Raw genomic sequence first — 16,829 nt, forward strand, 5'->3', positions numbered from 1 at the left:
ATGAAATAAATTACAAATGACAAGAGAAGTAACTTTTTCATTTTGCGCTTGTAGTGAACAAAACGTTATCTGTATTAAAAAGGTTTTGACATTGACAACTATCATTTCACTCGTTCACTCGTTGAATTTTCCTTTTAAAAACACGTGTTTACGTGTTGAGCTCATGTTGAGCTCTGTTTTATTTATAAGTGTAATAAAATAATCCAAAATGAGTTTATATAATTTCAAAAAGATCGCTGTAGTCCCTACAGCAAAGGTAAGTAATCAAATTTGGTAAAAATTCAGTACATGTTTACTTTTTACGAAATGTTTTATATTATCATGTGTTGATAACCTTACATTTACGCACAATTTTGTATTTCAGGACTTTATTGACATAATTTTGTCAAAAACACAAAGAAAGACTCCAACTGTTGTACATAAACATTACAAAATATCGAGGATTCGTGCGTTTTATATGAGAAAAGTTAAATTCACACAACAGAACTTCCACGATCGTCTTTCTAGGATTATACAGGTAAATAACTTTTCATAATATTCCAAATAAATATTAATATAATCAATAATACGTATATTTTAAGATAAGACCTTATTTCAGTAATATTTAGTGTATTCAACACCTTATTTCATGAATTGCGCAATATTTTTGTGTATCACAAGATTTTGTGTAAAGCAAAGCATATGTCACAATTATGTGCAAACTGATGTGTACTTGAATCATGATATTCTTTGCTTACATATTTACAAGGACGAAAGTCCCACACAAAAAGATAGGCTCTCAAACTTTATTATATGATAGTTTTAACATAATGGGGGATGGGTTATATTATGTTGCTTTAACCCTCTAAAATTATCTAGACCCCACTTCCAAATGCTTAACCATTGTGAGGAACCAAATAATCTTTTGATAATTTAAAAAAAAATCTTTTGGTCAAAGTCAAATCATTTATTCCAATTAAAACATAAATAGGTACTTTTGAAATGTCAACAAATAAATAATATTCCACATTGAACAAATATAGAAATAATAGTCGGTCAGTCTGTCTGCAAATGAAGCTAGGTGCTCATTCCAAAGTGTAGATCTTTTTATGATATGATATGACTTTGCATCTAGCGATCATGGACACCTGCTCATTGTATAAAAATATTAAATTAAAATGAATCTCTTTACAGGAATTCCCAAAACTAGATGATGTGCATCCATTCTATGCAGATCTTATGAATGTGCTGTATGACAAGGATCACTACAAGCTTGGTCTCGGACAACTCAACACTGCTAGACATTTAATTGACACGTAAGTCTTATACAATATTTATTATAGGTTTTTTCATCTTACTGATATTATGATAGTGAAAGTTTGTCAGTTTGTGTGTTTGTCTGTATCTTTGTTACTCAATGACATCATCAGTACGAAATGACTTGAAGGGATCACAATAAAATTTGGAACAGAGGTAGGAGTCAGGAATAACACTGGATACTTTTTATTTGATGCGAAACTTGGTGGTAGCATGGAGTCTGGAATTGTGCCCGGTATATGGCAATAGGCTCACTCCCTATTACATGGGACTTATAACAAATATGGTGAAAAGTGGATGTACATTGTACAGCGTCATTACGCGCCACAATGTGCACCTCTACCTACTTCGACGGGGATAAAAAAGCGTGACAAACTGGCGGACTGACTCATTGTATTTCTTGTTGACAGTCAAAAATGCCTTCTTGGTTTTATTTACTTTGTAAACTTGGTTTAATAAGACTTCACGGTTGGCGCGGTGGCTGGGCAACTGGCTGCCGTGTAACATGTAGCGGATTCGATTCCCGCACAGAGCTACTCTTTGTGTGTCTAAATATAAGTGTGGGACATGGTAATTTATAAAAAAAATATAGGGAAATAAATGACTTTGACTCAAATATGTATTTTTGTTCACAGAGTAGCGAAAGACTACGTGCGTTTACTGAAGTACGGCGACTCGCTGTACCGATGCAAGCAGCTGAAGCGCGCGGCGCTCGGTCGCATGGCCACCATCATGAAGCGACAGGCCGCCAACCTTACCTACTTGGAACAGGTTAGAATACAGCTTATGCTGAAAATAGGGTGTTCTTGCTTGGTTATTCTGTAATTTTCGATACATTCGAAATGAAATTTAGTATATAGTAGATAGTAAAATTGTGTTTATGAATAAGTATTTTTGTAATAATAATAATTATAGTTGTGGTTAATTGTGGTAACATAGGCACTATAAATATTGATTAGATTTATCATAAAAGAATATGACAAGGGCACGGACCAAGAGAACAAATATAAATAGAAAAAAAAACAAACAAAATAATTATTTTGTTATCGGCTTACTCACGTAACTGTTTGAGGAGGAACTCGACTAGTTTCAAGCCATACTACAGGCTCATATTCATGAGCAGCATTCTGCGACACACGACGCGACCACTGTCGCTGCTACTGGCGACCGTGAGTGTCGCGCCCATCGCGCCCTCTGCCTGGAATTTGTGGACGTAGTTAGTACTTCCGGAGATTAGTGTGTTCAAACAAACAACTCTTCAGCTTTATCTATACTAATATTATAAAGCTAAAGAGTTTGTTTGATTGTTTGTTTGTTTGAACGCGCTAATCTCAGGTACTACTGGACCGAATTGAATAATTCTTTTATTATATAATGATCATTTATTTATTTGTACACACTATTATTATTAAAAGAATGCATGTTTTAAATATCTTATTTATTATGTTAGAAATTTAATTGTATTCTTTGGGAAATAAAAGGCTTATTTATTTATTAATAAAGTTGTCACAATTCTGCCCAGGTCCGCCAACACTTGGCCCGCCTGCCGTCCATCGACCCGTACACGCGCACCATCATCATCTGCGGGTTCCCCAACGTCGGCAAATCCAGCTTTATCAACAAGGTATGTACTACAGTCTATTTTGTAAATGAGCAAACATATCACCTGATGGTAAGCAATCGGCACCGCCCATGGACACCCGCAGCACTAGAGGCGTAACGCTATGGTAGTGGTATGATGCTTATAATCTCATCAATAGTCTTATAATCTCAGCAAATAGCTTCACTAGAGGACTGACCGACAGACAGACGTTATTAATATTATTATATTGGCTTTGACGTTCAAAGTGCCTTCCTGGTCTATTTCAAATAAATTATTTTAATTTTTGACTTTGAGCCTATAAAAATCCAATATTGGACTATGTGCCTCCTCTTGAATCCAAATCCGATCGATCAACATTGATATTGTGAAATTTCGTATTCTTGAGTTGTAACACTAGCGCCCATTGCATCCGTTTTGCGTGGATATTGAATGAACTAAATGGTATTGAGTTTGGCTTTATATTCCGTACTCTAAATCTACGATTGGGGTTGTATAGTTTTGACATTGAATAAGTATTGAGGTTTCAAGAGTAAGTGCTCAGGTATGCTAGGTTGTTTGCTATCTGTTCTATGTTAAAGTAGACTTGTTCCGGTATACGACACCCGCGGGAAGACTAGGAATGGTGATACAAATGTATGTAATATAATTTTATGTTTTGTTAACAGATCACTCGCGCTGACGTGGAAGTACAACCGTACGCGTTTACCACAAAGAGTTTGTACGTCGGACACACTGACTACAAGTATTTGAGATGGCAGGTTGGTTGTAATCTTATATTTAACTTGCTTCTTCCAGCGGCTTCGCCCGTATTATTATAAAAAGTAACCTATGTGTTATTCCAGACCATTATCTACGCCTGTTCCATCTTCACCAATTTCATCTCGATCGCTTCAGTCGTTTTGACGTGATTGAACAACAAAATTACAGACAATCATGTCGTTAAAGTAGTCTAATAGCTAAAAAATACTACAAAATATGAAAATGAATTAATAGAATTATGGTAAAATCTAATATCTAATATTAGATTAGATATTAGATAAATATAATCTAATATCTAATAATAATTTAATATAGTTTTTACTAACCAAACTACCTAATTTGAAGCCCAGTTTTTAACAGTTTTAAAAACAACTACGCATAAAATATAAGAGAGACAGCGGTAAGCGATTGTTTTACTCTATGTAGTTTTAGGGAACAGAGAGTAAAGTTCCCTAAGAAAAGTGTGCGTGTGCGATGTGGGATGTAGTGCGATGCAGGATATCTATGACGTCATCCGTTGATTTGCTCGTCGATAGTCTATGTGCGACTACTGTCATCTGTCACTTGTCAGAGTGTCGCCACATAGTGATTAATAAATTGTAAATTCGCAGGTAATAGACACGCCGGGTATCCTGGACCACCCGCTAGAGGAGCGCAACGTGATCGAGATGCAGGCCGTGACCGCGCTGGCGCACCTCCGCGCCGCCGTGCTCTACTTCGTGGACTTGTCAGAGCAGTGCGGCCATAGTATACAGGAACAGGTATATACTATTATATTGATTTCTGTAAATTTCCAGTCCTCAAAATCTCAAATCCCTAAACTCCCAATCCCCAAACCTCCAATCCCCCAATCCCCTAAACCTCCAATCCCCCAATCCCCTAAACCTCCAATCCCCCAATCCCCTAAACCCGCAATCCCCAAACGCCTAATCCCCCAACCCCCAATCCCCTCAACCTCCAATCCCCCAATCCCCTAAACCCCCAATCCCCTAAACCTCCAATCCCCTAAACCTCCAATCCCCCAATCCCTTAAACCTCTAATCCCCCAATCCCCCTAAATACCAAATCCTCAATTCCTAAAAGGCTGGTACCGTACTTGTAACTCTATTAGTATAGCTGATGCGAATTGGATAGCACTGTTGGCAACATATTTTGGGTTCGATTCCAGAGTGGAACAAGTTGTTGTATAATCCACAAATCAATTATTATATTTTTGAAACTTGACTAGTTTCAAGTTATACTAGAGGCTCATTTTCATGGCCAGCTTTCCATCGTATTTCAAATAGTTATAATTAAAGTTATAATAAGATCTAGAAATTGTTGAACAAAAGTATTTTTTTAAAGATCATTCTTTCATTTTTATTCCTTAAAACAATATCATTTAATAATACATTCCATGCAAAATTTCTTTATTATTAATTCTCTATATTCTTCATTCCAGATCTCCCTATTCGAGAGTATAAAGCCCCTGTTCAGCAACAAGCCTCTAATCGTGGTGCTGAACAAAATGGATGTGCTGACTCCTGAGGATCTGCCGCCCAACAAAAAGGAGATCGTTGACCAGCTACTTGAGAACTGCGCTAAAGGAAATCTTGTCAAGTAAGTTAATATTTACACACAACCTAATTCCCAATCTTCCCCATCCCCATTCCCGAACTACAACCCTTAAATTCCTAACTCCCAAAAAGCCGGCAACGCACTTGTAACGCCTCTGGTGTTTCAAGTGTCCATGGGCGGCGGCGATTGCTTACCATCAGGTAATACGTCTGCTCGATTATCGGCATGTCTCATAAAAAAAAAACACCCGCACACACACAACTTCACGCCTTTTATCCCCGAAGGGGTAGGCAGAGGTGCACATTACGGTGCGTAAAGCCGCTATACAATGTACACTCACTATTCCCCATTTGTGTTATAAGTTCCATGTAATAGGGGGTGAGCCTATTGCCATATCCTGGACGCAATTCCAGACTCCGTGCTACTACCGAGAAATTTTCGAAAATCCGAAAAAAGCCCAGTAATACTTTGCCCGACCCGGGAATCGAACCCGAGACTCCTTGTTCGGCAGTCGCACTTGCGACCACTCGACCAACGAGGCAGTCAATATTTACTGTGCTATAAAAGAGAACAGTTTGTTTTTTTTTATGGAACACGTTATTATTTATAACTTGCTACTTCCGCGCGGTTTCACCCGCTTTGCTTGGCTCCGATTGGTCATAGCGTAATGTTTTATAGCCTATAGCCTTCCTCGATAAATGCACTATACAACACAAAAAGAATTATTAAAATCGGACCAGTAGTTCTAGAGATTAGCGCGTTTAAACAAACAAACAATGAAACTCTTCAGCTTTATAATATTAGTATAGATTTCGCCCGTTCGAAGTTGTGTACAGTAACATACTGTAGTACAGTCAACTCGGGCACACAGCGACAGCTTGGCATAAGGTCGCCGGCAGAGCTAGTGCTCTAGCAGGCATTACCCATGTCAAGGACAAATAAATATATAAAATAATTTTTATGGTACGAGTATAAGCCGGTAAACGAGCGTACGTACCACCTGATGGTAAGCAATCGCCGCCGCGCATGGACACTTGAAACACCAGAGGCGTTACAAGTGCGTTGCCGGCCTTTTGGTGGGAATCGGGGCTTGGGATGATTTGGAAGGGGATGCATACATACATAACCTCGCGCCTGTCTCCCATGGGGGTAGGCAGAGACAATGGAACACTAATTGCTACAAATCTCACATACCTCTTTCGCTATTCTGTCATGTTAAAGTTAACATTAAAATTCCGGGGTTGTTAACAATAATGTGTAAAAAATCCGGATATGTTAACAATGAACATCAAAATAAGTGTTTAGAAACGTTTTCGACTATATTATTAATACTGTTGTTTGTGTCCACAGCGCGGATCCGAACTCCGACCTGTCAGTGGTCCCTGTGATGCGCATGTCGACCATCACGGAGGAGGGAGTGCAGGAGGTTAAGATTGAGGCCTGCGAGAGGTTACTCGGACACAGGGTCACTGAGAAAATGAGGACTAAGAAGGTACATATATAGTTTTTTTTAATTTATTAGTTACTCCCAAGAGCCATCAAACCACCACATATAGGGCCCAGTATGCTGTAGGGCTGATGCCTGATCCGGAGCTGCGGAATACCTAGCGGGTTTACCGGAGCTCTGGTTCGAAAAGCAGGAGTAGGAACGGGGTGGTGTTTACTCAGTAAGAGTCTAAGGCGGAACAAGTCACTGGGTAATTTACCCCCTCAAAAAAAGTCAAGCCTTTTCGACATTGACATGTCTATTTTGTAATTACAAAAACTATACTTATTTTATCAATTTATTTATTTCTTGTTTCGCATACTCTATGAGTAATAATTTTTAAATAATATATCCTTATAATATCACTAACTTCTGCCAGTGGCTGCGTCCGCGTTCCTGTGATGTAAAAGTAGCCTATGTGTTATTCCAGACCATAATCTATCCCTGTTCCATGTCTGTATAAACCTCACGGAGCCCGAAACCTTTCCAACGAATGCAAAACCGTGGAAATCGGTTCGTGCGTTCTGGAGTTATAGTGTCAGGAAGGAAAAGCCGACTCATTTTTATATTGTGGACTAGCTACTTCCGCGCGGTTTCACCCGCACTGCTCAGTTCCTATTGATCGTGGCGTGATGATTTATAGTCTATAACCTTCGATAAATGCGCTATCCAACGTAAAAAGAATTATTCAAATCAGTCCAGTAGTTCCTGATGTTAGCGCATTCAAACAAACTCTTCAGCTTTATAATATTAGTATAGATGACAATATCATGATCTCCGCAGGTGGACGGCATCCTAAACCGTCTCCACGTGTCAGTGCCAGCGCCGCGCGACATCAAGGCGCGGCCCGCCGTCATCCCCGCCTCGGTCCTGGCCAAGAAGCAACAACAGGCAGACAAGGCACGCAAGAGGAAACTCGAGAGGGACATAGAGGTTGAGGAGGGCGATGACTATGTGCTCGGTGAGTGCCTTTTATTACAATCTTGTGCAAATATACAGATATGCACATATACATATCATATATTAGCTACAAATAGATAGAAGTGCACATTATACATAGTAGTACCCAGACTAGTTATGTTATGCTTTTCCTAATATAAGATGAAAAATTGAAATGAAATTAAAATAAAAATAAAAAATATAAAATAAAATTAGGGATTGAGTCATAGATTTGCGGACTCCATGTTATTACTGAAAAACTCGACAATAATTTTATTATAACTTTTGTGAGACATACTAAATTAATAATTATGTTATCGGCTTACTAACGTAACCGTTCGACGAGGAACTCGACTAGTTACAAGCCATGCTAGAGGCTCATATTCATGAGCAGCATTCCGCGACACATAACGCGGCGATTGTGCTCAAAACTAGTAGAATTCCTCGTCTCGAATTAAGAACAAGTTTATTAGTTCTAAGCATAATATTAATAAGTTATGGAAGAACGGTGTCTCCCAATACAGGCTGTCTATGCTTAACGGGAGGCTCCAATCACAATCTTTTTTGTACAATCCTTTATGAACTAATAAATATTTTTCATTTTTCATTTTCATTTCATTTTTTCAAAGCTAGATTGGAATAAATTAGAAAGAAAGAAAGAAGGAAGGAAGGAAGGAAGGAAGGAAGGAAGATAAATAATTTATTTATCACTTTTAATGAATTGACTTTATTATTTATACACAGACCTACAGAAGAACTACAGCGAGATCCCGGAGGAGGAGCGCCACGACCCCATTCCGGAGTTCTGGGAGGGACACAACATTGCAGACTACATCGACCCCGACATATTCGAGGTGAGTTATTATTTGATATAGCATACTGCACGATCCAAGATTTCCTTAATTGTTGGCCAATTATTTATTCTACTGTGTTTTGAAATGTATTAGTATTGACCTATAACAATTCCAAATTCTAATGCCAATACCTACCTATGTAATTATTGTATGCCTATTAGGCAGGACATATTGATACTTGAATAATATATTGTTGAGATCTGTAACTTACATATTACAATAAAGATACTTTGACTTTGACTTTGAGTACATACAATACTTTGTTGTCCTGAAGGTTATTTTCTTTTTCCATCACTTTGACTGAATATTAGTTTTACATTGTTCTCACAGTTGAAGCAATCGAAACAATGTAACCAAGAATTGTATTGTGAACCTGATTGGAAAAGAGTAACCTATGGAGTTTCTTGTTAGTTCTTCTCCATAGGAATCTACACTTTGGAACGAGCAAATAGCTTCACTAGAGGACTGACCGACAGACAGACGTTATTAATATTTGCTTTGACGTTCAAAAATGTCTTCCTGGTCTATTTGAAATAAATGATTTTGACTTTAACTTTGAATATAGGTTGGGCAGTAAGCTCGCCAGACATGATCACCTTGCCTGGTCGGAGGATACTCCGTTTCACTAATATGTCGAGGGTTCAATTCCCAGTTTGAGCAAAGTATTGTTGTGTTTTATTATTCGCCCGTTCGAAGCTGTGTACGGTGACATACTGTAGTACAGTCAACTCGGGCACACAGCGACAGCTTGGCATAAGGTCGCCGGCAGAGCTAGTGCTCTAGCGGGCATTACCCATGTCAAGGACAAATAAATATGGAAAATCTTTTTTATTGTGATACTGGTTTGGTAAGCAATCACCGCCGCCCATGGATACCGAAACACCAGAGGCGTTACAAGTGCGTTGCCGGCCTTTTGGGGGTTAGGAATTTAAGGGTTGTTGGGGGATCGGGGGAAAATTGGTTATTGGGGCTTTGGTAACCTCACTGACACAACGAAAGTCGCGTCAGTTTTCTGTGAGGCCGTGGTATCGGCCTCATCTTGTTATTTAAGAGATTGACGTGTAAAAGAGTTACATTGTAACCTATTTGCAAAATAAATATCATTTATCATTATCATTTATCACTCCGGTCGAGCCGGCCCATTCATGCCGAAGCATGGCTCTTCCACTCTTGTTACACTTGGTTTTAGTATTTTAACCGACCTCAAAAAAAGGCAAGGTACGCAGTTTCACGCATATGTCTTTAATATTTATGTATAATATGTTTCAGAAACTGGCGGAGTTGGAGCGCGAGGAAGAGTTGCGCGTGGAGGGAGGCATGTACGCCGTGCCCAAGATCGAGCTGGACGACACCATGAAGGAGATCCGGGAGCTCGCCAGGCAGATACGGTACGTACTCTTATATAGACATAAAGGTTATTGTTGCATGCTTTGGGTGATGAGATCACAGATGCCCAGCCCGGCTTCAAAGCCTTGAACACAGGCGCAAGGTCGCAAGCCTTTCCGTTTTTTACCGGATACATTTCGGAGAGTGTGCGGGGGAATTGCACAACTTGATTCCCCCTAGTCCTTTTCATCATCGAACCCAAGTTCAAGCGGTGTAGGCGTACCGCTTCTGGTAGATATCCCACCAACTCGCACGACAGCGCTTCGCTTCAAGCTTCCTTGTGCGAACTGCTAAGTGGAAATTCCATGTTTGTATTTCCTGATGGGTATAACCTGGGTGTCTTCAAGGACGAGTGAATAAATGCTTATGGGCAGACGTGCTCCATCGTTGGCCGCATCATCACTTACCATCAGGCGAGATAGCGGCCAAACGTCGACCCTTTTAACATAAAAAAAGATGCATTTCGTTAGAAAATATATTTTGATTGCAAGGTTTGCTTCGAGCAAGTCTTTGTGTGATCCACAAATTGTTGTTTCGGGTCTGGGTGTTATATGTATGTGAACTTGTATGTTTGTAAACGCACCCACGACACAGGAGAAAATCTCTGTGTAAGGCAATGTTTTTTTTAAAGAACATATCAGATTTTCTGATATTTTAACTCAAAACCGTATGGCATTTAGTCCGCCTTATACCAATATGTACACAATTAATGACTATAGTTTTATTATATCTTTTGTGAGACATACTAAATTCAAGAGCAGCATTCCGCGACAATCGCCGCGTCGTGTGTCGCGGAATGCTGCTCATGAATATGAGCCCTAGCATGGCTTGAAACTAGTCGAGTTCCTCGTCAAACAGTTACGTCAGTAAGCCGATAACAGTTTTAGGGAACAGCGAGTAAAGTTCCCTAAGAAAAGGAGGATCCTCCGACCAGACGAGGTGATCGTGCCTGGCGGGCTTTCTGCCCAACTGTTGTTCGTTGGGATTTTCTATCCGTGTTATTTCGCATGTAAACTTCATATGTGCGATGCAGGATATTTGTCACGTCATCCGTTGATTTGCTCGTCGATAGTCTATGTGCGACTTCTGTCATCTGTCACTTGTTACTTGTCAATGTGTCGCCACAACATGAATGCCTAAATAAAATGTAATATTCCTATGCAGCAACAAGAAGGCGATCCTGAAGGACGAGTCCCGCCTGGTGAAGCAGTCCACGAAGCCGGTGATGCCGCGCACCAGCCGCGCGCGCGCCCGCGACCGCTCCACCGGGAAACTCAGGGAGGAGATGGAGAAACTCGGTATGTGCCATGTTTATTACTATTTGTTATTGTTTATTTGGCAATAGATGTTAATTTTATTTATTTAATTCAAAAGTTACAACGGTAGACAACCACTTAAAGCAACTTACATACATAACTAAAACATAATGAAATAGGAATTAACAACATTCATAAGTTCGCCTCGCAGTACTTATGAATTTATCAGGCGTTGCGTTTCATTTTGTTCTGAAAGGCGATTGACCAACTTATATGGGACTTTGGCTATTTTTAAACAAGCAGTTTAGCTAATAATATATGTTTGATTTAATTAGTAGTGTTATTCATGTACAATTCTTACACTGGCTTCATACGGCGAAACAATCAGTCATCATCATCATCAGCCGAGAGACGTCCACTGCTGAACAAAGAGCCTCCCCCTTGGTCCTCCACGTAGAACGACAAGCCGCCACCTGCATCCACTGGCTCCCCGACTCAGACGATGTCGTGAACACCTAGTGGGAGGTCTGCCCACGTTGCGTCTTCCGGTCCGCGGTCGCACTGTAAACTTCCTGGCCAGCGGCCATCAGTCCTTGCGACGTCATGCCCATTGCCATTCAGCCTGCATATTTTGAGACTATGTCTGTAATCTTGTTCATTTGGCGACTTTCCATATGTTCGGATTTTGTCGCGCAATAGATATCCGAGCATATCTCTCCATCGCGCGCTGGGCGACTCTGAGCCTGCCAGCAGTTAGGTGAACCATGTCTTAAACCGGTCATCACGCAACACACAGTACATCCTGGTCTTCAGACACTGCGGGATTTTTGACGAGAAACTTCATGCAACTTCTGAAATGCTGCCCATCCGTATTGGATTTTAGCGACCTCTTTCTCGATGTTTATTTACCTAGCTGGATGATCTACCCATATGTGTATGGTCTACAACTTTATATCGTTCCCAACGACAACCGGTAGTGCAACATGGACATTTGGCATGATTTTCGTCTTGTCCATGTACATTTTAAGGCCCACATGTTGGGAAACGGTATTGAGGTCGCTGACATGGTGTTCAGCTCTTCCAGCGACTCTGCCATTACGACTATGTCATCGGCTACCACGGAGATGAGTGATGTTTCGCCATTAATGAAAAAAGCCGCGATCCGCTCCACCAAGAGCTTAAAAACGTCCTCCAGTGCGTTCGGCAGTTTCGGAGATATAACGTCTCCCTGTCTCACGCCCTTCCGCAACTGGATTGGCCTCGATATTTAATTAATTAGTAGTGTTATTCATGTACAATTCTTACACTGGCTTCATACGGCGAAACAATAAAGTTGATATATTTAATTAATTAGTAGTGTTATTCATGTACAATTCTTACACTGGCTTCATACGGCGAAACAATAAAGTTGATATATTTAAGCAATTAGTAGTGTTATTCATGTACAATTCTTACACTGGCTTCATACGGCGAAACAATCAGTTGATATATTTAATTAATTATGTAGTGTTATTCATTACAATTCTTATGGCTTTATACGGCGAAACAATAAAGTTGATATATTTATTTAATTAGTAGTGTTATTCACGGTACAATTCTTACACAACTTCATACGGCGAAACAATAAAGTTGATATATTTAATTAATTAGTAGTGTTATTCATGTACAATTCTTACACTGGCTTCATACGGCGAAACAATAAAGTTGATATATTTAATTAATTAGTAGTGTTATTCATGTACAATTCTTACACTGGCTTCATACGGCGAAACAATAAAGTTGATATATTTAATTAATTAGTAGTGTTATTCATGTACTTACACAGCTTCATACGGCGAAACAATGAAGTTGATATGCTTAAAATCCCGAGATTAATTTTAAAAAGCAGAAAAAATCCCGAGTTTTTTTTTTAAGTTTTTACTTGTACACAATTTAAACTACTGCACGCATGACGTTTCCGAACTTACATCAATGACATCGGATGTCCAAAGTTGCAAAATACCAATATGCGCGATGTTGCTACACTTGTAATTATGTCTATCTCTGATGTTCTTATTATTATTTAGTTGTAATATTGTTAGCCACACGGGATTGTCCATTAGAAATCCCGGAGTCCACATTAATATTAACATTTCGATGCAAGTACATACATAACTCTACCTAATTTCGATATTATAAGGAATCCTTACAGAGAATAATATATCGAGATAGAGTTTCGTAGATAATCCTTGTGGATTAGTTATATTATTATTGATAATTTCTTATTATTCGCCCGTTCGAAGCTGTGTACAGTGGCATACTGTAGTACAGTCAACTCGGGCACACAGCGACAGCTTGGCATAAGGTCGCCGGCAGAGCTCGTGCTCTAGCAGGCATTACCCATGCCAAGGACAAATTATTTATTATATTTTAAGAATATCGGTAAGATCGGGTTTCTTTGACTCTAGGGGCTTAAAAAGCAGGAGTAGGAACGGGGTGGTTTTTAGTCAGTAAGAGTCTGACACTCCCTCTCGCTTTTCCCAAGGCGAGCAGTCATTAGACGATTCCCCCCCCCCTCAAAAAAAGGGGGGGGGGGTAACTTTGACCCAAATTCTATAATCAATAGGAGTCCAGAACAAAGTGTATATTAGTTTGTCATTGGCCTATAAGTTTGGGTCAAATTTACCCCCTAGGGTCAAAGAAACCCAATCTTACGGTACCTATTTATTTCTTTGTAACTTTGAACAATAATATAACGCCGAGTAGTCCTTTAATGGATACTCGAACCTGTCCTTAGCTATGATTTTCAAAATAATTAAAATCTTTACTAACTAATGTTTTAATAATTGGCCGCGAAACTTCCTGACTCCGGGCCAAAATGGGCGTTTTACTAAGAAAATGCTATCATCACCTTTTTAGCCCGACACAGGAATCGAACTCGCCATCTCTCGCCATCAAACGTTACAGTTGGGCGAGTCTAGATTTAAGGCCACAATATAAGTAAAAATGTTTGAATAAAATTATTAAGAAAAAGAACCCGCGACACGTTACGTTATTATTGTTCTAGTTAGAAATTTACTGCATATTTATGTGTTCGAGGAATAACTTATAATGCAGTATGGAGTTCACTCATTGCATTAAATTAACTACAAGTTGTAGTCGTCCTCAGAACTCCCCAGGCGTGGATATGTCGGACACGAAGGACGCGCACTTCACGCGGTCCCGCTCGCGCTCCGCGTCGGCGCCGGCCGCCAAGCGCGCGCGCGCAGACTCCCGCGGACGATCCGTCAGCAAACCCGCCCGGGACACAGATTTAGCTAGAAAAAATCGAAAATTAAGTAGTTAATGAAATTTATGAATGAGAGTGTGATTATTTTTGAATATTTTATTGTATTGAAAAGTTGTAATAATTTATTTTTGACCGAGGATACTACCCAATATTAGCTTTAGAAGCATATTCCAAGTAAATATTTAACAAAATCCGAAAATTAAACAATTGAAATTTTGAAAAAAATTAAGTAAATCAAGTATTAAATTCTGTGTGAACAGCTCCATGTACCTTGACCACAGAAGAGCTGTAATGTTGTAGGTTGTCTAGGAATGTTACAGACATGCGGTGCGGCTGTTATAATGCCGTATTTGTAAAGAGTGTTCAAATTAGCTCAAAGAGAATAATGCAGTTTTTGGTTTACCTACTGGGCATAATTCGCTCATTTTTCGTATATTGTCAGCCAAGATGATAACAAATATAATATAGTTTAAATTAAGTCATAAGAGGTTTCTCCATATGGTATAATGTATTTATAAATTGTGTTTGATTATTCGCCCGTTCGAAGCTGTGTATAGTGTACCATACTGTAGTACAGTCAACTCGGGCACACAGCGACAGCTTGGCATAAGGTCGCCGGCAGAGCTCGTGCTCTAGCAGGCATTACCCATGTCAAGGACAAATTACTATTTACATATTAAATACTTTATTTTTGACTCATGCTAGCGGCATTTTGTTATTTAATGAATGTATATAGTCCATTATTATTTTAATTTTGTATACTTGCTTGTTTGAACCTTAAGTAGTGTTTTTTTTAAGGTAGTTTTTTTATTATCTACTTGTGGTTGGGTGACCGGCTGCTCTGCAATGTGTTGCGGGTTCGATTCCCGCGCCAGCTATAAAAAGTGATAATGGCATTTTCTGAGTATAATGAACATTATTAGCCCGGAGTTAGCAAAATCAGCGGTATTGCACCCCCGTGCCTCGGAAAGCACGTAAAACCTGACCTCTCCGGTAGTGTCGGTCTGCCGTCCCGTCGGGTTCAGAGAGTGAGGGAACAGAGAGTGTACCTGTGTTTGCGCACACACTTGTACACTATAATATCTCCTGCATAGTGAGTCCAGGTCTAGTCTAGTTGGACAGACTGGCCACCGTGATCGAAATCTAAAGTATATTTACTTATATACATTTAAAGTTTACTTTTTCATAAAGAAACCTTTACTTAAACTTGTAATAAGTCTAAAATTGCCAACTCACCCTGAATGTTATAATTATAGACTAAATAACTAATTGTTTTATTTTAACAGATGCAAAGGAAAGCGAAGAAGCTCGCTCATGTCGCGATCGCGAAGAAGACCAAACGCATGGGTCTCAAGGGAGAAGCAGACAGGTTCATCGGGACGAAGATGCCCAAACATCTGTTCGCGGGCAAGCGAGGAGTGGGCAAGACGGACAGGCGATAGGCATTGCCCGGGCAACCCCTGGACATATACTAGACGTATTCGAGTCGTGTGCAAATATATTACAAATGTGTTTAAAGTACTTTTTTCTGCATTAAGATTAAAATATATGTTTGTTCTGTGAAGTTTGCGTTTTACTAAAGTATCTGAAAGCTCCAAGCGTGGAGATTAAGGAAACAAACATATTTCAAGTTAGTTAATAAAATATGTATTTATAATGTGAAGTTTTGTGTTTTATTTTATCTTGTATCTCCAACTGGCTTGTCCAGTGTGGGAATTGTCATATTATACCGGCTTATGTAGAGGCTGTTGATGATTACTTGTCTTTATTTTTTGATAAATGCACGCGGCTTCGTATAATTATTATGTAAATATTATTATTATACTTAGGTATTTTTTTTTTCGGAAAAATGGCGCGAAACGATATTTTTGATGTTTCAACAACAGTGGAGAAATCGCTCAAATTGTATCGAGAGCTGATTAGAATAAATTACACTTATTTTATTTGTTGGTTTTATTTTTGTCTTATTCATAGTTTCTCATGAACTCTCCTATCTAAACACTGCGGCAGCGTGTCAAGCAGAAGAACTGGCTGATTCATGGTAAACATTTGTTTAGCAACAAAGTTGAATCAACGTGTTGCGGAGTTGCAGTCAATATGTTGCTAGCAACACTGCGTGTTGCAGAGTGTGTGTTTTTGGTTTAAACATAGTTTTTTTTTTTTTTTTTTTAAATTACACGTTGCCCCACACTAGGATTTTCTCCTGTGTCGTGGGTGCGTTTACAAACATACATGTTCACATACACATGACACCCAGACCCGAAATCAACAATTTGTGGATCACACAAAGTGTTGCGCCGTGCGGGAATCGAACCCGCTACACGTTGCGCGGCAGCCAGTTGCCCAGCCACCGCACCAACCGTGCAAACATATAGTTGCTAGCAACATTCTCGCCGCTCACCAACAATGTTTAGCAACTGTTGCT

The 16,829-nt window shown here is 39.4% G+C and overlaps 1 protein-coding gene across 2 annotated transcripts in view; it reads left to right on the top strand.

Moving 5' to 3' along the window:
* Positions 1–81: 81 nt before the first annotated feature.
* LOC118279740 (nucleolar GTP-binding protein 1) overlaps positions 82–16,829 on the top strand; it is a 132,104-nt gene continuing 115,356 nt past the window's right edge. Inside the window, exons 1-15 of one of the 2 annotated variants that reach the window (XM_050702294.1) lie at positions 82–256; positions 365–517; positions 1,174–1,295; positions 1,932–2,067; positions 2,819–2,920; positions 3,565–3,657; positions 4,270–4,419; positions 5,100–5,257; positions 6,566–6,707; positions 7,485–7,662; positions 8,385–8,494; positions 9,764–9,882; positions 11,045–11,178; positions 14,295–14,431; positions 15,691–16,347. In XM_050702294.1, the coding sequence (XP_050558251.1) occupies positions 209–256; positions 365–517; positions 1,174–1,295; positions 1,932–2,067; positions 2,819–2,920; positions 3,565–3,657; positions 4,270–4,419; positions 5,100–5,257; positions 6,566–6,707; positions 7,485–7,662; positions 8,385–8,494; positions 9,764–9,882; positions 11,045–11,178; positions 14,295–14,431; positions 15,691–15,846 (1,938 nt within the window). In that variant the 5' untranslated portion in view covers positions 82–208 and the 3' untranslated portion in view covers positions 15,847–16,347. Of the gene's footprint in view, positions 257–364; positions 518–1,173; positions 1,296–1,931; positions 2,068–2,818; positions 2,921–3,564; positions 3,658–4,269; positions 4,420–5,099; positions 5,258–6,565; positions 6,708–7,484; positions 7,663–8,384; positions 8,495–9,763; positions 9,883–11,044; positions 11,179–14,294; positions 14,432–15,690; positions 16,348–16,829 lie in introns of those variants that run through there. The other variant, XM_050702293.1, reaches the window with a different exon arrangement.

This window comes from Spodoptera frugiperda, chromosome 22 (genome assembly GCF_023101765.2).
Source record: "Spodoptera frugiperda isolate SF20-4 chromosome 22, AGI-APGP_CSIRO_Sfru_2.0, whole genome shotgun sequence".
Taxonomy (NCBI): domain Eukaryota; kingdom Metazoa; phylum Arthropoda; class Insecta; order Lepidoptera; family Noctuidae; genus Spodoptera; species Spodoptera frugiperda.